Below are 22,274 nucleotides of genomic sequence, written 5' to 3' on the forward strand. Positions count from 1 at the left end.
GCAGTCCAGCACCATGTGCCAGACCAGATCTTGCCTATACCTCATCTGCACCTAGCAGCTTGCCAGTCTTATGGATGGAAGTAAAAGACTGCTTTGACACTGACACCTCCATCCAACAATGGATGAACCATTATTATTCAGTTGGTGCTCTTGTTTTTGTCATCACAGTTTTCTTTTGCTGTTCATGTTAGGTACAACAGGTCTCATAAAACCTACATTTGTAAAGATATCTTCCTTGTGAAATTAAACAATTAAAAATGAAATACAAGGCCTTCTAAAGGGAATATATTTAAATTAATTTGATTAATATAGGATGGTGACACAATTAGATAAACATATGGACAAAAGGGAGAAGGAATGGAAAGTGGCACAAATCATTCATACTTTTATAGTTATATAAATTTATTTTATATAAAATATAGGCTTATTTATATAAAATAATTATAAACTACATAATTAAAATATAATTATAAAATACAGTTTTATAATAAATACATAATGTTTCTGTTGGTTTTGTTATATGCCCTCAAGCTAATTCTGATTTATGGTGACCCTAGAAAGACCTGCTCTTCGGACATGTTCACTTGAGAATGACCAAAATGGTTGCTTGCCCCATTTGCAGTTCTTTCCCCTTTTTGTCACAGTGATTGAAAAGTGAAATTTGGAAAGGTGCCATTTAAGTGGTAGAGATATTGAAAGGGGAGGCATGAAAATGTTAGTTCCTAATGTAAGGCGGTTCCCAGCCCTGGCTATGAAGCTTTTGTAGACGCACCATTGACAGTAAGATGTGCTTTGTGAGAATAGGTGGAACCAAAATGGTTGGTAATGATGCACTGGTAGCGGCCCTCATGGGAGAAAGTGACGTGGCGCAGGTGGAGGATGGTGGTGTACTCTATTACCACACCATCACTGGCCCGAACGTGAGCAAAGTTCTCCATCTCAGCATGGTGTAGAATTTCATTGTCTTTCTTCCAGGCAAAGGTCATGGGGGAACTGCTGCTACTAGCAGCTGAACAGGTGAAGCGAATGTCCTTGCCAAGGACAGCCATTGTAGTTTCTGGTTCCACAATGATCTTCGGCTTTGGAAAATCCTCTGGAAAAAAACACAACCCAACATTTACATTTTAAAAAGGTTGAGTGGTCATGAGCACTCCTGTTGACCACAGCTATGAGCAGTTGCACCCCACCTTGTCCTGGACCTTCAACTTCAAATACAGTAATACCATTTCTCCCATAAAGAATTTGAATTCTCACTCTCCATCCTCAGCATTTTACTATAACTGTCAACTGTAAAAATGCTTCGGTTTGCAGAACATGTTACTGCCCATCCATCTTGTTCAAATCTGATTGGACAAATGAATCTACTCAGCAATAGGCAGAACACACAACATGAGAAAGAATCTTGTGCTGGCTGGTCATTATGAGATGTCTCCAACTGTTACTATCACAAACTGACATTATTAATTTGTTCGGAGTTACAGGAACTGTTGCATTTAATGTCACCAATGACAACTGCAGACAGGCAGGGTAGTATCCTGGCACAAGGGCACTGAAAGGAAAAGCAAATGGACCTGCTTGCCTTTCTTCCAAGGTAAAGGCTTCCACTGTTAGGGCCCCAAAACCCAAACGTATTTGGTTTAGCAGAGTTCCAAGTAGTTCAATTTATTAGTCATATTAGTCTGCTTTTCATGATACACCAGTGGTTCTCAAACCTTTTGCCCTTGTGACCCCATTTACCCTTGTGATCCCTCTATCTGCAGATATCATGCCCCTCCCACTCGACATCATATAGGAACAAAAATATTTTGTTAAGTGCACATGCTTTCATTCACTCATGTATATTCATATTTTAACATTAAGCATTTAACATAATAAGAAAATAACATTGTTCAAATTGGAACAGTTTTATTTAAGTAAATTCAATTTTGAATGTAACACGTGTAAATTTAACACATAAAAATGATTTGGAATGTGGAGGAGGAGAAGGAATCAAGGCCTCTACGTTTCATGTTCCACCCCCTTGAGCAACTCTTGCGACACTCTTCCATAAGTCCCGCCCCACTGTTTGAGAACCACTGTGTTACACATTCTGCATGCCACCACCCTTCACCCCAAATAGTGCAGCTGTAGCAATGGAAAAGAGAAATTCAAAATACTGCTGCCAAATCTCATGTAGATTTCAAGAGTTAGGCCAGAATCCTGTTGCTGTTGGTTTGTGATATAGCTCTCTGTTACATCAGTGTAGGCTATTGGGTGAGCATTGTACAAGGCTTATTCAGTAGCTCCATGTTCAGCACCTTTCTCCCAGTTATACAATGCCTGCTGGACATCTCCCAGGTACAGCTCTGCCCCTGTCCACTGACTGACTGCAAGGATATGTCTAGGGCACTGAAGAAAAAGTAGCTGGTGCACTAGCAGTGTAACAGGATCTTGGCAAAAGTGTTTTGGATGCCAATATATAAAAGATGGGAAACCAATTCAAGGCATGGAGAAAGCACAAGTACAAAACACATGACTGTTTCTCCCTGAGTTGCAAGACTTGTAGACAGACTCTACTATGTGGGGGAGGCAGATGGAAAACTCTCATATATATATATATATATATATATATATATATATATATATATATGTTTTCCCTTAGCCTTTTCCCTGCCACATTAGTTTTCTGTGTGCAAGCAAGGAACCCATGTCAAAAGTCTGGTACTATACAGCCAGAGGAAGACTATGAGTGAGATATTATTTTCATTAGCTGGCTCAGAAGAAACAGTAAACATATACAGTTTGTGTAATTCCAGGTTTCACTGACAAGCTCGTATCTACCATGTTTTATAGGAGAGGGACTGCAATTGGTGGATTACTATGAAAAAAAATGTTGCTATGAGCTAGAAAGTTCCCAAGCACTTCAATATAATAGAACTTTTCTGTAGAAAGGCACTGTCTACACAAGGAATCTATGTGTATATCTATATTCATTTTCCCAAAGTGAAGTGACTATCATTTTCAAACAAGGAAGGAAGGAGCAAATAAACTGGTCATATTCTACCAATTCCCAACCTCCAAGTACATACAAATGCCTAATACTAGCAAGCAGACTGCATAGATCAGCTATGGCAGCACTGCCCTGACTAAGTGAAGCAAAAGCAGCAATTCCCAGCCAGAAAAGGATCTGCAGGTTCCTTCTAGGTGATGTTCCCACACCTCCTGCCAGACACAGCACTGCTGGCAATGTTTAGTGATCCAGTGAGTTTCCCAAAGTGACATTGCTTGGGCTGACAGTGTAAGGTGCTTTACAGAGCATCCAAAAAGGGTGCTCTGCCAGCGCCCGTGTTTGTTGTGCCATGGAACCGCAGCGGAAAAACCGCGTGGTTCCCCGGCGTAGCAAAAAGAACCCACAAAAAGCAGGTTCTTTTTGCGGCACGTTATGATGCCGCAAGGCCACGTCAAAATGGTGGCGCCCATGTGTATAGGGTGCCGTCCTTTTGTGCGTACTAGGTATGTACTAGGGTTAGGGCATCCAGAAAGGACGCCCTTTCCTAACCCTAGTACGTACCTAGTACGTACTTTTTGTGCATCTGGAACGCGCCTAAGGCACGGATGGAGCCTCTGGCACCATCAACTTCTCCCCTTTTGCTAGCCCACTGCTCACCCTTAAACATCTCTTACCTCTGATTGCTGACTGGAGATAAGAGATTTCTTCTGTTTCATGGCCATCTACTATGCTGTATATCTCCCTCCTGTGTGTGTGTGTGTGTATGTGTGTAAGGTGTAAGAGACAGTATGAATAAATGGGAGGGCTGTGCCATTGGGTTTGGGAATTGCGGGGTGGTCTTTCCATGCCCTCTTTGCAGCTAAAAGACCTACATTCCAAAACTCACCTCCTATTATTCAGTAAGACTGCGGACTTTACAACATTGTCAGCATTTAAATGTGCAACAGACAGGTGATAATTTTGTATTGGAACTTGTTTTGGATGTTGTTGGTACATGTTTTATTGAAGGTTATACACAGATTTTTATTCCATGATTGTACTTCTGCCTTTATTGTGTGCTTCCATTTCCATTTTCTTGGTTTTGTTTTCCTTTCTTCATAATTACATTATTACATAATTTTAAAAGAATACATGAAAAATAAAAGCCTACTTTTTGGTTCCCACCCAGTTTGACGTGTGGCTGTGTCCACTTCTGGCATGTGGTCCCCAATGTGCTTCCCAGAGCCAATTCAGCTTTCAGGATGGAAAAATTCCCCTAGCCCTATCATCAAAAATATGCCTGCACTGCTGAACAGTGGAGTAATTATGGCCCTTTTCTCTTGATATACAGCATAGTATATCTTCTCGTGATTTTGGGGAGCAAAACTCCTCCTGTTTCTGTTATTACCCATGGCCTGCTTTCCCAAGCATTATTGTTTTTTTCAACATAGGGCAACCAACTTCATAGTATAAACAAGGTGTGGTTTCAACCACTAATTGCAATGCTGCACAGAAGTATTGTGTTGTCGGTGTTGTTAGCCTATAACTGTCCTAATCATCTGTAATACATGTACAAAGATGCATACCCAGCTGGAGAATGAGATCTTCTAAACAGCTGAAATGTTCCTGTGTCCTGTGCAGGTGTCTGTATATCTATGCCTATCTGATTGCAATGCATGGTGTGGACATACTCCAACTAAGCATGATGGATTATGCTTCAAAACAGTGGAGGGATCTTCCCAGTGCTGTTATTCTCTATGCAAAAGTAGTCATGCCTAATGAATTATTAGTTTCAACTTTATATCCATAAGCAAGCTGAACAAAGGGTGGGGAGAGCAAGTTCCTGGAAATCAGTCCCCATTTTGTTTCAGAGGAAGAAAGTTTGAGCAACAATAACTTTGGCTTCAGCTCTAAACCTTTGAACTTTTTAACTTTTAAAAAGACTAAAAAAAAAAAGCCTTATGCAGCTGTTCTGTCTTAGTTCAGCTCTGAACTATGTTGGTTCAGAATGGCTCCCTGAACTGGCAGGATAGAAAAGAGTCTAGAATAGACTATTCAGAAGAAAAAAATGTTAGTTAATCCACACATCATAACAACGCTTTCATTTAAAAAACAAATAACAAAAAAACCTCACAGTGGGCCCTGTATGCATTACAATAAAGAAAATAAACCTTTGCCCCTCCAGATGTTCTTAGGCGTGTTATAGACTGCCCGTTTGGGGCGGCCTGTAACCGGCCCTTTCCCCGCCGGATCGGGGCCTCAGCTGCCACAACGGCAGCCCCTGAGGCCCCGATCCGCCTCTTTCCAGGCTGCGGGGAAGTGGCAAAAGGCCGCTTTCCCGCAGCCTGGAAAGGGGTGTCCTTGGGGCTTGAAGCCCCAAGGACACCCAGTGGTGGCGGGGAGGAGGAGAAAGGGGCCGCTTGGCCCCTTTCTGCTTTGCGTCGCTGGCGCAGCCATGTAAAGACTGTGCCCAGCGACGCAAAGGTGGAAGGAGCTCTGAAACAGAGCTCCTTCCGGGGCCGCGGAAAGGGCACCACAGGCGCCCTCGCGCAGCCCTAGTACGTCACTTCCACGCCGCCCCATTTGGAGGCAGCGCGGTCGTGACGTAGCCATGGCGCCGCCTATGTGTATAGGGCGTCGCCATTTTGTATGCGCTCCGCACGTGGTAGGGTTAGGGGCATCAGGAAGTGACGCCCCTTCCTAACCCGAGTATGCACAGAGCTCGTACTTTATGCCCGTCTGTAACGGACCTCTGATTCCTTCACCCATGAGTACAGCTGACACAGCTGATGGGAGCTGCAGTCCAACATCTGGAAGGTTAAAGTTCCCCACCCTTGCATTATACAAACTAAGGAGCTTGGAACCTCTACACATTACAGTTAACAAAAGATGGTGAGTGGTACTCATGCAAATCATAAGGACAACACAGGTCACAAGCCCTTCGACTTCTCATAAGGGTTTGACATTCTAAAGAAGGTGCTTTCAGAGAATGTTCATTAGAAGTTCCAAAGTAACATTGGAAGAGACATCTGAACAACCTTGAATGGCTGAGTGAAATAATTTTTAGCTACCGTTTAGCCTTCAAGGCAGTAACAAATAAAACAAAAACAAAGAAAGAAGAGCAGCAATGAGAACACCCAAAACTAATGAGCTGAACTCAAGAGTAATGAGACAAGATCATAGAGTTGGAAGAGACTACAAGGGCCATCCAGTCCAACCCCCTGCCATGTATGAACTCTCAATCAAAGCATCCCCGACAGATGGCCATCCAGCCTCCGTTTAAAGACCTCCAGGTTAGGAAACTCTACTACACTCCAAGGGAGTGTGTTCCACTGTCGAACAGCCCTTACTGTCAGGAATTCCTCCTAATGTTGAAGTGGAATCTCTTATCCTGTAGCTTGCATCCATTATTCTGGGTCCTGTTCTCTGGAGCAGCAGAAAACAAGCTTGCTCCCTCCTCAATATGACATCCCTTCAAATACTTAAAGAGGGCTATGATATCACCTCTTAACCTTCTCTTCTCCAGGCTAAACATCCCCAGCTCCCTAAGTCGTTCCTCAAAGGGAATGGTTTCCAGGCCCTTCACCATTTTAGTCGCCCTCCTTTGGATACGCTTGTTTCTCAACATCCTTTTTGAATTGTGGTGCCCAGAACTGGACACAATATTCCAGGTGGGGCCTGACCAAGGCAGAATAAAGTGGCACTATTACTTCCCTTGATCTAGACACTATACATCTATTGATGCAACCTAAAATTACATTGGCCTTTTTTAGCTGCCGCATTACACTGTTGACTCACATTCAACTTGTGGTCTACTTGGACTCCTAGATCTCTTTCACACGTAGTTTCATTCAGCCAGGTACCCCCCATCCCCCATCTTCCACAAAAGATGGAAGTCATTTGTCAGGCAAACTCATTCAGGATGAAATATCGGGTTAAGGTACATCAAGGCAAGGCATACCATTTAGTAATATTTGATATAGCCATACTACCATCACCAAGTTTCAATGGCCTCTAATGGTAATTCAAGCCCTCACCAGCAATGTCCACTGGTTTGTAACCAGGAGAGAAAGGAGTGCACTTTTTTTTTACATAGGTGCTTTTAACATTTTAATTTGGATGCATTTTATTATGGTAATGTGTTTACATTATATTTTAAAATGATACCTTCTTGTGTTTCAATCTGCACCTGTGCTTTTAATCTTGTCATATGTTTATGCCTTCAAGTTGCCTGTTGACTTGTGGAGACCCCATGAATTTTTCATAGGGTTTTCTTAGGCAAGGAATACTCAGTGCATAAGCCACAGTTAAGGCCCAGTCTCAGGTAAAAGGCATATAATAAATAAACAAACAAATAAATCAATAAACACAGGAAGGAAAGAAGGATGGAAGGAAGGATGGGAGGGAGGGAGGTGTGTGAGCAATGAGCATACAAAAGGGAGATACTTCACTGCATACATAGGAATGAGCTGGCCACAAAGCACATATGCATTCATGGATGAGGGCTGCCCTCCAAAGCAACCTCAAATTTACCAAGCTAAAGCCAAGACTTACCGCACACAAAGCTTTCTGGCACCACATCGAAAATGCTTTTGCCCTTTAATGACTCTGGGTGGGCACAGGTAGCTTCCACAAATGGTCGCAGTTCCTTCTTGGTTAACCACTGAGGCAACCATTTGAGCTGACAATCACAGAGGAAACTCTCACTATTTATGTGGCTAGAGGGGAGCAAACAAAATGCAAATAGTCATCTATAAAACCAACCATGGCAACGGTAAAATATTTACATTTTTCACTAAGACACTGAGCAATCCACATACTGATAAAAGAAATAAACAGATACCTAAAGAGCATCTTCACACATTATACACTGATCCAAAGTATCCAAAATAATTCAAATTCTATAGCTCTCAGCAAACAAGTGAACAGTGGAGAGCAGACCAGGTTTTTGTTCTCACTATAGCAGACACAGGTCTGAATCTAACTGTTAGCCTGGACTACAGTAGACCCATTGAATCTAACATGTACCTAAGTGTTAACTTACCATACAACAATTGATTCAATGAATCTACTCTAGCTGTATTAACTAATAGGACTCAAATCGAATGTTGCTTCAGCTGGAAAGCCAAGTTAAAACCTAGATGGCTATGAAAGATATTGAAAGGATCCACACAGCAAATTTATGAAGAACCTCTTGGCTGGTCACCAAGGGTGAGTAAGAGTTGCCTTCAGATGAAAAACCAGATGAAAAATTGGAGAAGAGGTGGTTATTTCTTTCCCTCATGCCTTCTGTTTATCACAAAGCACAAACAGTATATGTGGGTCAGAAAAAAACCTTTGCTTGCGAATAGTTCTTAACTTTCTTTATACAAAAATTATAAATGAAAAGGATTTTGAGTCCAACATCCATCTCCAAATCAAATGGACCTGGGTGACATCAGCAGGCACTAGCTCCTTCCTTTAAATGTGTGTGTGTGTGTAAATTAAGTTACATGCAGAAATGTGGCTACCGCAGTATTATACACAGAAATGATCCCTAATATAATATATATAGGTAGTGGCCAAATACTGTCCACATAGATGACCAGCATAATCTTAAACTATGTTTAATGATATGACATATAATGGAAACAAATTATTCCTGGTAGGTGCAGATTCATAAGATTATGGATACGTTTCTATGATTTTCTGCCTACAGAATCAAAACCTAAGTTTAGTTTAGTAGTACATAAAGCAGAATTTGGGATGTGGGAAGCATCTAAAGATGGGATGATTGTTATTCAATGTGCCAGCCCAAGACCCACTCACATAGCTGAAGTGTCAGATCTTTTAGCATGTACATAGCTGCCCAACCTGAAACTTAGTGGGTATCAAGGATCAAATTTAAGGCATGCTATTACTCAAATGTCAGTGCACTGGAAATGCAGGTATAAAAAGTAGAAGCAGATTTGCCATCAGAAACTAAGTCTGTCACTGAATGCTCTGCAAGACTAGAGAACAGGAGTCTAGATTTCCTCAAGAGAGATGGATAAGGGCACAGATGCAACCCAATGAAAGAAGATGCTGAGAAGATCCAATTTCACTCATTACTGACTGTGAGATGAGTCTCTGACATCTGTTCTACTGTAAAAATAGCTTTTAAGGGTGGTGAGGGGAAAGCAGCAAATAGTGGGAGTTGGAGGCGGGGGGTGCGGGTAGGAAGGAGGAGGAATAGCTGCTGGAAGAGTGTCATAACAATGGCTCAAAGATACAGGATAGGCTAACAGATCCCTTACTTACAGTTCCTTCAAGTTCTTCAGATTGGCAAATGCATCCTCTTGAACAGACCTTATGTCATTTTCTCCAAGGTTCCTGTAGAAAATAAGCATTTACCTCTTTAAACACATATGTATATATTAGTGGGCTATGCCACAACACAAGATTCTGTGCCAGATTCATCTCTTTAAAATGGCTTATGTTTCTGCATACATTCATAATGTTTGCACACCAATTAATCCAAGCCTTTGTATAATCAGACAATTGCTAATGTTTGGAGAATGAGTATTTGAGAACATTGGGCTTACATTCTTCTCTCTTTCCCTCACTCCTGCATAGCTGCAAGAAACTGGAAGCTTCTCCTTCCATTTTAGACTAATTGCAACATGCTATAATATTTGAACTCAGACAAACTCTAGTTACACTTAGCTATGATTAGTGGAAACAAGCTAATTTTAAACTATAATTTATGAAGCTGGCTCAGTTTTGATAAGTATTATTAAGTTTAACCATAGCTACAAGGTGGGTAATCTTAAAGTGTACTGGAGCTACTTTGTATTATTTATTGTTTTAATTACAACTTCAGTCTGTACCAACTGGAGCTATTTGCTAAACCATACTTAGATTTAAAGAATCTGGTTGTCTTCTGGCTTTTTGTCTTCTGAGTACTGGAACTGAAGCCCTCTAGGGAATAAATGATGACACTACCCTCTGAGGTGTTCCCATCTCTATTTAAAGTTTAATCCACACACACACACACGGTTTTGGTGTCTGCCACTGCAGACCTGGTAAGCTGTGGGGCTGTGGCCCAGCATCCCATAGTCTAGCCTGAACAATGTAATTGGATCCACCAGTAGATCTCAATCTGCCTTCTGCCCACTACAATGTACGTATACCATGGTTTATCACAAAGGTGGGGAACCTTGGCCCTGGAGATTTTCTTAGATACACACTCTCATTAGCCATAGCTAACACAGCAAATGATCAAGAATGTTGTGAGATGAAGTCTACAGTTTTTGGAGGGTCACAGGTTTCATTTCTTTAATTTACCATTACAGTCATCCCCCTGTTTGTGCGGACTTCAGATGTGTGTCCCTCGCTTACTCATGAGGGGCAAATGGAGGGACTTAGAATGGGGCGTGCACCTAAAGGTGCTCGCAGAGCCGTGCCACCATTCAAGCTAATAGGACTTGTATATCATCAGATTTCCATTTTTGCATTGGGAGGGGGGAGTCTGGAACGGATTCCCCCCCCCCAAGAAAAGGAGGGGTGACTGTACATGTATACTGGGCCAGCATGTCTTCCACTGAAGTATTCACGATTTAATGGCTTGTAGTGGGAAATATTTCAGATCTGTAAAATCCAATATGTTCCTTAGTCCAAATTGTTTAGTAAAAATTAACTGCAATTGAAATACCATCATCTTTAGCATTTCAGTTGAGCTGTGATTTGAACAACTGTACTTGGAGGGGAGAATCAAATGTTCATTCATTTACTAAACTGAAGTGGCCCCCTATCCATCAAATTAATCTCACTCCTGTTCTGGCAATGAGATATGGGAAGAACAGAAGGAACAAAAAGAAGAAAATGTTATGGTCTTAGCCAAATATGCTTCCTCCAAAGAGGAACATATGCAACAACTCCAAAGACTGCTTAAAGAAATACATATGCTTGTCATTTTCAATAAGGATGGCAGCCCAGACTGTTAAAGAAATATCGTAATCTAAATTTGAAAACATTGCCACACAAATACCAATAATAACAATTCTTCAGAAAAAGGCATTTTTACTTTGAGCACAATCCAGTCTGCATTGGGGGCAGTACCTCTTATACAGTGGATTGACAAAGCCAGGGCTGGCTCTAACATTAGGAAAACTGAAGAAACCACCTTCAGGCAATCGGGGGTGGGTGTGACGATGCCTCACAGCTGCATTTACAAAGTCTCCAACAGCTCCTTTTCTATTGAAGATGAGAGTGGTATATATGCAACTACCATGCAGACTCTAATGAACTGGAGTGTTGAAAGAAGATTCAGCTGATAGCCCAGCCAGCTTCGTTAGACTCAAGAGGGTGTGTCATTAATTCTTTGCCTCAGGCAGCAAAATATCTTGGCCTGTCCCCATAGAGTCTCATCCTAATCACTTCCCCATTTACAACAATGTAATGGATTATTAGGGTAAATGGGGCTACTATGCATACCACCAATGCTCCCATTCAGTTCTCTCACTCTTTTCAAAGCAAGTTATACATGCTCTGGAGTGTTAGTGTATGGTTGAGTAAGGACATAGGAAATGCTTATGAGCCTTCCATTCATTATAATTGTCCTTTGCTCCAGTTGTTTGTGCCCAGAGGAAAACAGGACTCTGTTAAGCCTGCAGTGATGTGTTAAGGCATTCTATATACTGTAGATGTGGTGACACTCTTTGTTTTTAGGTGGCATTTCCATGTTTGATGGCAACAGTGTTCCTTCATGTGCAGAAGGGAAGGAAAGAAGGCCTTTTCTGACACTGTGCTTATCACTTGCAAATTCTGAATGTTCTTGCATCATCATCATCATCATCATCATCATCATCATCATCATCATCATCATCATCATCATCCCTGCTTGATTAACTGGCATACTATAGGCTCCCTGTGATTTATTCTGGGGTACTCCAAGGGTCCTGGTGATTTATTCTAGGGTGATTTAGTACTTTGTATCAATTTACTCTTGACCCATGGTGCCCCCAATGTCAAAGGAGGCAAACAAAAAACAGGCCACATAATGTAACAAAGGCTGATCCTGTTCAAACTTTTAGCCTGAAAATGGCAGCATAAAACTCCACTATGTGACCTGCCGACAATGCAGACAAAGGCCTAAAGCTCATTTCATGGGCCCAATTAGGACAGAAGCATTGAAATAACTGCTGGAATGAGCCAACACATACATAAATGGCATTGACTCAATGAGTCTACAGTTGGGACTGGCAAATGGATACAGACTAAAAATGCCACCCATATTCTTCTAATCTGGTTTGCCTTTCTGTGAATTAATTTCAAGAGTGAAAGAAGGGGACAGCTAAAAACAGCAGCTTGAACAGTCCTCTTCGCCAGGAGGAAAAGCAACAACAGTGAGCCACTCCTGTAGTAGTAATATGTTGACTTTCTCACTCTTTGCTGCATGTTTAATACTTAGGCCCAGGTGGAGAAGAACAATGGAGAAAAAGACACTGGGAAAGGAAGAACTGGATGTAAGGGAAAGGGAATAGGTTACGCTTCCCACCAAGTTAGAATTTTCGTTATGCCTCTGAGTAAATAAGAGGTACTGCACTGCACTTTAAAAAAAAATTAAGAGCATGCAAATTGGCCATGTGTTCTATAACTCTTTTCCTGGCAGGAAAAAAAGGCAAACTTGGAGCTGACTTATAATGAGAAGGAAGCAGCTGGCTCTCACAAATGGACTGGCTTCTCAGCTTACAAAGATACTATTAAATTGCTTGCAGGCCTTTCCAGCAGCCACTTCTGGCAGGCTTTCCCCTCTCCCACCCAACCACTTCTCTTCAAAATTGCAAAGCATTGTGGGTTTACTCACAGGTGTTCCAGGGCCTCCAAGCCTGAGAATGCCTCCTTGGCTACAGACTTGATCTTGTTTCCAAACAGAGTTCTGCAGTTTCCAAACACCCAGCGTCAGATAAGCAGAGGAGGGAGGGTGGGGAAGTAAAAGAAAAGAAAATGAAAAGACCCCAATTAGCGTGGCTCTATCTGATGAAACATCCCCATGTAAGGCGCTGGGAATACGATCTGCGGAGATTAAGGAAGCTGAAGTATGCATACCCTCTCCCCTTCACTGAAATTAAATACTTTTATCTTTATTAGAACTTAATAGCGATGATAGCTTTACACAGGACACTCTGTACTGCATTTTAAAAAGGCAGGTTTGCTGTGGTTGCTGGGGAATGGGAGTCAGAATATGAGTTGACCTTCCCTTATCAGATAGAAAGCACTTTAAAGTAGACACTGGACTCATCTCAACACATTTCACTCCTAATCTTTTCACAGCTAGTAATAAATGCTTTACAATACAGGCCAGTAGTACCCAGGGAACCCCATAATGTTTTCAAACTGAAGGGCAGAGGGTGAGGTGAAGAGGAGAACCTTTTCAAAAAACTGCTAAACCTATCACAGTGTGTTCAGATAGCCAAGGCATCTTTACATATGTGTAAATTACCATTATTTAAGGCATCCAATGGTAACTACCCACCATGCAGCACTGAAAGGTGCTTGCAAGCAATACCTGCTGCTTAACAACTTTATGTTCCAGCCATGCCTCTAATGAGTTAGCATAAATACCTGATAAAAACATACCCCCCCTCCCCCCCCAAAAAACCTGCATACCGCAGATATTCTACTCTGTTCTTAAATGTTAGGTGATTTTAGCAGTTGAATGGCAAGTTCTATACCCACATTGCACATAATGGGGAAGTGGTTTTAGAAAGAGAATGTTTCCACTGTATATCCATTAACTCATTTGCTATTACTAGATGACACATCACTTCCCAAAAGAACCCACAACAGAGCCAAGAGAGGAATCTGCGTCTTGTTTAGACAGCCATTTTGGGATTAACAGAAAATACGACAGTTCTGGCCCACTAAATCAGCAGCCTGGAGAGCCAGGATGACCAAATGTTGGTACTGTTGGCTTCTCTAGTTTAAAATCATGAGTCACATATCCTCAAACGTCATGTGATTTAGAAAGCCATTATATGTGGGTCTTTTACTTCTCTTTTACTTTTGCTTTTCTTCTTTTTTTGTTTAGGGTTTTTTTTTTGTTGTTGTTGCCTTCTTACCTCTCAAACATATTATTGCAGTGTACTCCATGTTCTCTGCTGTAAGAGGACTACTTTTTAAAAAAAGGCAAACTACTTAATGAACCTAAAAATCTAATGTAGACTGCTTGCTCCTCTTGTATGCCTCCTTCATTTCAAATCTAGAACTTCCATCATCCTGACAACGTTTTAAGGTTTTCCTGATTCTGTTGGCATCTGTGATTGTTGTTATTGTTATTGTTGTGTGCCTTCAAGTCATTTCTGACTTATAGTGACCCTATCATGGGGTTTTCCTGGCAAGATTTGTTCAGCGGAGATTTGTCATTGCCTTTCTCTGAGGCTGTGTGAATTGTCCTAGGTTACCCAGTGGGTTTCCATTTCTGAGTGGGGATTTGTACTCTGTTCTCTAGGGCTGTAGTTCACAGATGGAGCTGAACTGTCACAGAAGATACCTTTTTGGGACAGTTTGAAGGATTTTATCCTATTAATCATATCTGATTTCTAGTCTTTATCTTGGTGTTTTGTTTTTGTTTGTTTATTAAATGTGATGTTGCCACTCCTGAGTCCTGATAATGTAAAAGATTACAATTCTGCAATAAATTAATTCAGGAAGGTATTTATGGGGCCTGGAAACATTTTTGCATTTCAGTTTTCATTACCAAGAGTATCTCAGTAACTTTTTCCAGTGTATAAAGAATCACAATTATGGCATGGTGAGATAATGGGAGCATCCCAGGGTCAAGAAAATTCCTCATCTTGAGATCATCATCTGTGAATGGTGCAATGGAATTGCAGGTAAACAGTGTGAAAATGGATCTGTGAATTATTACCTCACAGAATGCATAGCATAGTGCTCTCTACTTTGCTGTACATCCCATACAGTATTCCATGACACACATCTGTGAAATCATCAGAGTTTTTGTATAAAGCACTTTGTGAAGGTCAGCAGTATCTCAAAAGTGTTGTATCAATATAGTGAAAAACTTAGAGAAGTAATTTTTCAGAGCAAAACTACACAGTTGGCAATGCCCTGAAAACAGGATACAACATATCTAACTGAGAAAGAAATATGAATAAATCACATTATATGTCAAGACCACAACATATCTCCCCCCTACATGTTATCTTATCTTTGACTGAAGTTTGTGAGGCCTCAAAAGTTAGCATGATGTACTTTACACCTTTTGGTTGGCTCCCCAAAAGTGAGCTAAACAAAGATGGACATTGGATTTTATTGTTTCTTGGTTTTAAGGCCAACACAGCTACTCCTCAGTGTTTTTGCTATAAAGTTATCTAATGTTGCTGCAAACAGCGAGATCTAACCCATGAGGAAGTGCAGTTTGTGTCATACACTGGGAACTGTTCCCCCCTCCCCCAGGATATAACCTCTTCCAGCAGCAGGTAAAGCAACCCAATTCAGCTTCAACTGATGACTTTGCCTGCTTTAACACCTATATTTATCTCCACATCTGTCAATACAGATTTTTGCAAGAAACTAGCTGTACTTTTCTGTCATAATAGCCTGAGACCTGATAATAGCTAGATGCAAAATGTAGGCTTTTGGTGGAGGTGCTTAAAAGTGGAAATGCCAATTTATATTGCCTCTGTTTTACAGCCTTTGTTCCCTGTTTGAGGCCATGAGTGACCTGACCTTGAATGTACAAATACTTCCTATAGCAAACATCTTAAGGCAAAATGTAGACACTGGGACCACAACATCTCTTTCTTTCCCCTACATGATTGTATCATCTCTCCCTGATAAAGAAGCTTCAAAAGCTCACATTATGCAAGATCTTTCTGCTCTGCAATAATTAGACCCTCACCAATCAGAACTGTTCTTATAGTGAAAGAACACACCAACAAGTGTTGCTGCTCAATATAGTGCCAACTTTCATAAACAAACTACTAAACAGAAGAGGGCAAAACAGCTTTAGCCAGGCTAAAATACAACATACAAAATGTGTGGTCCTTTTTTGGTACTAAATTTGTACACTTGTCCCTCCACATTTGTGGCTTTTGCGGGTTTGATTATTCATGGATATTATTAATATGTTTTCTCTAGCAATTTCTCGGACCTCCAGTGCAACGCTATGGTCAATTTTAACCAAAAGTCGAAGGACCTAGAGATTCGTAGAGATAAGTATATATTTTGACTAGCTATTTTGTTAATCCAGATAAAAACCTCCATTCAAAATGGAATTATTTTAGGGCAACAAATACATTGAGTCCCAATATGTCTACATTATTACAGCCTCTCCAACATTTGTCTGACAAATCATTCCTGATTCTGTGTACTATTAAGGGGCACAAATACTGTACCAATTATGCATCACTTTAATAGTAATCTCCTTTACCGAGGCAAATAATGACAACACAAAAGTGTGGTGCTGGTTGCCAGCGCCCCCCACAACATCAGGGCTGTGGCACTGTTGAAGATCCAAGTATGGAGAGCTATCCATAACGGTTAAAACTGCTTGTAGGAAAAGCGAAAAATAATCTCAGCAGTTTATATTCAGTATCCTGCATGTACAACCACTTCCAGTAAGAACACACCCATTATCCTTGAGATAATGCCTTTCATTGCATATTGGTTCATAGCCACACCCAGTCAAAGCTAGTGGAACAGATGAGGAACTGGCAAACAATGCAAAGAGAACTGTATCTTGGCTGAATTAACCAGCTCTTCCTGGCAAACCAACTCAACCCTTGCTATGCTTGCGCTTCAAAGCTGCTCTTCAGTTTAATCCTAAAAGTTGCTATTTGGTACATAAAAACTTGCCAAAGACATTATAAATTCACATATCTGTCCTTCAAAGTAGACTATGAACCTTAGATACAATCCAGTATTACATTGTTTTTAAAAAAGAATTTTTAAAAAATCCTGTAAGAAAGAACAGAATTCAGAAAAATTAATTTCAAGTGACACTTGGTAGTTTCTGGGAACTGTATGTCCCCCAAAGTAATAATTCCAATTTCTGAGAAAGACAATGTTTGAAGAGGCTATTCCTTGTGTTCCAGTGTTAAGCTGTGCTGAAATGAGGTCATGTACACACTTGATATTCCATTTTTTAAAATGATTTAATTATCATGGTTTTTCTCACAGGAACACTGAGAACTGCAGATCTGTGACAAAGCCAAATTTCTGACAAGAGAGTTCTTAGCACTTGTACTGATTATTTTCAGGACAGTACTACTAAAACAGATGGAAAAAGGGAGCTGCACCCCCTCACATAATTCAATGGGAAAAGGGAGAAATGCAATTAAAGTCAGATAATGCTGGAAAAGGTAGGGAACACATGGAGTCAGGTGTATGCTTAGTTAAGTGTGCCTTTTATTGCCCTTACCCTACCCTGAAAAATACAGTCAGATATTGCTTCTCACATAACTGATTTATACAGTCCCAACCCAAGCTTTGCAGCTAGAATTGTAGTGACCTATACAATGCTTGTTAGCTCAAAGCAAATACCACACCACTGTCTTCTTGGGAACAAAAAAAGTCTGCCCATTTACCCTGTGTGCTGCTTTCTGGCTGCAGGCCAAAAAGAAATAACCCGACCCCCAAGTTATAATGGGTCAAGCTATACATTGTGCCTAATGCCTAATGAGTGCTGCAGCAACATCTCCAAGTAGTTTGGGTTGGTGGGAGAAATGGAGATACTTACCAGGAAAACAGAACATGGTGGGCAGGGGCATATCTCTTTATATGAGTGAGTGTGTGTGTATGTACATTCCTTCTGGCAAATGTATCATGGAGTTTTCTTGGCAAGATTTGTTCCCAGGAGACTTGCCACTGCCTTCCCCTGAGACTGAGAGAATGTAACTTGCCCAAGACCACCCAGTGGGTCTCATGGCTGAACTGGGAATCGAACCCTGGTCTCCAGAGTCACAGTCCAACACCCAAACCACCACGTCAAGCAGGCTCTCTTTCATATCTCTTCATCCTACCTCAAACATGATCAGATCAGCCCTTGTCAAAAGCTACAATTCTTAGGCGTGAAATTCCCAATAGCATCAATGGGAACTTTTCCCTTGAGCATTCTAATCGTGCCTGGTTCACTAAGCCTCTTCTTCACACATGCTATATTCCCTGCTTCACCACCACTACCACACACACATACTTTCACCATGCCTGTAATTAAGTGAAAAAAGAGGTGTGACTCTGTGCTATGTATCTGATGCAGTATGGGCATGCACTCAAACGCTCGTCTAAGTCATATTAAGCCTTCTGCCAGACAAATCTTCTAAGACATTGCTACACTGTCCTGAGTCTATACATGAGCAGTCAGGTTCTATTTCTCCTAATTCCAGATATATAAAAGAAGGCTACCGCTACTTAACAATGGCCTTCTACCCTTCAGTGTAAGCCTAGCTATTTATGAAGATGACCACCACAAAGATCAGTACTGTAGTTTAGCCGGAACAGTCCCTTTTCAGTCATGCCACCTTAGAGGCATCTAAATTCACTTTGTTCATTCTGGCTCCAATTTAACTCTCTTATTTGAAACAGCTTTTAATCACAGGGCAGAGTTTTCAGCTGTTGCTGCCACTGGATTGGTTTAAGTAATTTCAATGTGTTTTAATATACACTTTATTTCTTTTTTTAAAAAAATAGATTTATATTTTACCTATTTGTAGTAGCCAATGCATTCCCTAAAAAGAGAGATATAAATGTTTTACGTATATAAAGAACATGTCTACCTAATATGGAGGTGGGCCGAGAGAAAGAATTGTGGCTCCCCAGTGATTCCACTCAAGCAGTTTTATGCCAGCGTAAGTTTGCTGATCACTCTTCAGAGGCAGTGTTTTAATTTAGGCCGGCTTTCTCCATTGTGGAGAACGTCATCTATAATTCAGAGAAGTCTAGTGACTCGGCCTGCCCCTTTCTCCCAATTTAACACCTTCAATATGCTGAACAAGGCACTGCAATGCTCATTGCGAAACCCTTTCAGACGCTTATCCACAACAGATCAAAAGGGGAACAGCTTTTAAAGCAATCTCCAAAGCACCGGAGTAATTATTAATTCATTTGAAGGTTTCCACCTAAGTGTGCTATCCACAGCCCCCCATCTCCTCCCTCCTTATGCTAATACATTTAAACGCCTGCTGGGCTGACAGTTTAAACATAGGATCCTGCCTGACAAAAAGTGATGTTTGCTATATGAAAGTTGATTTTTATGGCCTTTTAATGGAAGGTGGAATGCGCTGAGGAATAAAACACCAATAATCAAACAGCTATGGTCTAAACTAAGTATTGAGATATGGTGTGTGTGGGAGGGTGTTTAATTACATCAGATGCAATTGCAGATGCAACTGCAGATTAAATAGAAAGAGCTTTTTAGTGTGACTGATTCTGTACTAACAACAGCAGCTCACACTTTGGTGCCTTGAGTGAAATATTAATATCTAAAGCAAAAAAAAGCAGGCGGGGAGAGTCATTAATATTTCGTTGTCATTGCTACTTATCAGTCTATGGCTGTTTTCCTGGAAAGCAAGGAAAAGAGTGGGATCACTTCAGTAGTTGGAAAAGTCTATAGCCTTTTTTTAAATTCCTTTTGAAGGTCTTAGCAATTTCCAGTTTGGAAGAATGATCATCCCCCAAAAGACTAGCAACAGGGAGAAAAGCTGTAAGAAGAAAATTAAATAAATTCTGAAAGGCAGTAATGGAGGTTGTCTCCCCCACCCCATGCCTATCTCAAAATGCCCCAAATATCAGTTTCCCTCTGTACAACATCACTCCTGGCTGGCTTGGCCCCTTCCACCTTCTTTCTAATCCAACTCATGACAGCTCCTTAAAGAGAAGGAACAATTCTTTACAGTCACTTTGGGTACTGCAGGACTTAATCCCCAGCTCTTTTATTAATGCCAGATTCTGGTGCTGAGCTGTGTCATAAATCTAGTCCTCATCAATGATTCTACAAGGCCCCTTGCCAACTGCTATGTGTCACACAACTACAACTGTTTGAATGGTAGAGCAGGGTCATTGGCCCTGCTTCACACTCTTACTACTCTTGCTGGCCAAGCCATGTATTGGCAATGTAAGGTGATTTCCAAACTTTGTACAGAATTTGTCTAGAAGAAGATACGAAGCAAAATAATACTCTCCTCTAAAACAATACTGACTTTGCTGCCAAGATATGCATTGATAATAAAAAAATATCTACACTCCACTGAATGAATATGGCCTATAAACATCCATGATTTCAACATATTTTCAATTTTTCCCATCCTACAGCTAGAAGATATGATGAATGAAGTGCATGAAGAAGAAAAAGGGAAAGGGTTTAAGATAAAAACTTTTACAAAAACCAAACAACCATTTAAGAAACAAAATCAAAACATCTGAGCTACTCACAGCATACTTAAGTTTTCCAGGCCTGTAAAAGCCCCACTGGTATCTTCTATTGTGCCTGAAATCTCATTATGGTCCAGATCCCTGGAGAGAAGAAGACAAAAGAAAGCTTGCAATCAATTTCCCAGTTTGTGAGCCAAATGAGCTGAATGGTAACCTTTAAGGACAGTTTACCAAAGGCCTCCCTCTTTTGTCTCTGATGTCTATAGCATAAATCTTTTGTCAGAACTGCCCAATACTTGTAGGAAAAACAGGGGCAATTAACTCTAGCTGGCTAGACCTGTCCTCCTCAGTATTGTTTCCTGTCAAAGAAGACTTCCAAAGTGAATCTTCTGTTGCCTACAGTGGGATTTGTTTTTTTTTCTTCTTCTTCTTCAGGTGCCTAAGCTGTTTTTTGTTACTTCAAGGTAACAGAAGAAAGAGAGCTTCATTTCAAATTACACAGAAATCAGGGAAAGAACAATTAAAGCTACAATCACTATAACTGGAAAGAAGCTTGAGAGCTGCCAACCTACACACCAGAGTGTTGCTGGGCACAGTGACACAGAAGTTGCTGCAAGAAAAATCGCTGTGCAGATTGAGGCCATAGAATTATTGCAAATCAACAGCTGATAATGGAGTATAAACTTTGGTGAAACGATGAGAAGAAGGGGCAAAAACCAATGTCTAAGTAAAGAAGGCAAAGCCTTTAAATGTTCACTGCCTGAGAGGCCAAGGCTCCCTCAGCAAGATTACCAGTAAACTTCAGCTTTGTTGATGTTTCATGAGACTTAACTCTTTGAGGTTTTTACCACCAACAAAGGTAAAAACACTTTCATTTGAACTACAATTGGCAAATTTTACCTAAACAGTACCTAAATGTTTTTCCAGATTTAATAGTACAGGGACTTTTTGACAAATGCAATGTTGTTAATGCCTAAAGAAAGGAGCAGGGAAATGACATTCTGGATCTCAAGGGAAGTTAATTTTCTGTTGCTCATGGAACTGACATTTTATCGCTTGTCTTTTATTGTCCTTTGTCCCTGGTCCCCACTTGGCCAAGAAGGGGCATGGCCTTTGCCTGCATTGAAATCCATGCAGTACAACTGAAACTATAACTGAAACAACATCCAATACAAAATGTAGGCCTGTGACTCTACCATTGTCACCCTTCTCTCTGGTATGATTTTTTAAACAACTTTTGCCTAAGAAGCCAGCGGAGCTTCGAAAGTTTGTGTCATGTTATTTTGTGCATTTTGTCTGGCTGATAAAGGTATTATTCTTCTGTGAATTTTGGATTTTGTTGTATTTTGATGTTACAGGGGTAATTTTCACCTCAATTGTGTATATCCAATGACTGGTTAAGAATATTTTAGGAGTGTAAGGTGTAAGTGACATTTTTGCAGCACACCATTTATTTATTTATTTATTTATTTCAACTGACCTTTGCAGACACACACACACAGAGAGTGAGAGAGAGAGAGAGAGAGAGAATGCAAGAGAGAGACCACAGCTGGTTGCTATGCTAATTCTTCCAAAAGAGCCTGAGATTTCTTTTAATACCAAGGAAAGGGGGCAAAACATACTTTCACACAAAAAAGTATAGGGACTCAATATTCTAGTCCAGTTTTCTTTGCATTCACTCTGCTTTTCTCCCAGCCCCTGTTGCCAATTTCCTATTCTTTCTGGCTGGCTGGCCCTGAAAGCATACTGCCTTGTTAATCATTCTGCTGTGAGGTCCCTGAGTATGACCTCTATTTGAATAGCTTCGCATTTCAGCAGTTTCACACCCACCAAAGGCTCGTCAACAATAGGCTATAATTAAAGCATGCCCAGCTCTTTTTCACCAGGTGCAGAACCCGATGGGCCTTCCTCTTGATTCAATTAGAACTTGCTCTCTCACCCTCCCTATGCTCTT

General features: G+C 40.8%; 1 protein-coding gene across 1 annotated transcript in view; it reads right to left on the reverse strand.

The window, feature by feature from the left end:
- Positions 1–22,274, reverse strand: part of LOC149321300 (leucine-rich repeats and immunoglobulin-like domains protein 1) — a 167,297-nt gene that overhangs the window by 12,068 nt on the left and 132,955 nt on the right. Inside the window, exons 9-13 of the mRNA XM_089519179.1 lie at positions 20,381–20,461; positions 12,795–12,866; positions 9,248–9,319; positions 7,523–7,686; positions 773–1,093 (exon numbers count right to left, since the gene is read on the reverse strand). Coding sequence (XP_089375305.1) covers positions 773–1,093; positions 7,523–7,686; positions 9,248–9,319; positions 12,795–12,866; positions 20,381–20,461 — 710 coding nt within the window. The remainder of the gene's footprint in view (positions 1–772; positions 1,094–7,522; positions 7,687–9,247; positions 9,320–12,794; positions 12,867–20,380; positions 20,462–22,274) is intronic.

This window comes from Sceloporus occidentalis, unplaced genomic scaffold, assembly GCF_023333645.1.
Source record: "Sceloporus occidentalis isolate IW3139 unplaced genomic scaffold, rSceOcc1.0.p SCAF_1, whole genome shotgun sequence".
Taxonomy (NCBI): domain Eukaryota; kingdom Metazoa; phylum Chordata; class Lepidosauria; order Squamata; family Phrynosomatidae; genus Sceloporus; species Sceloporus occidentalis.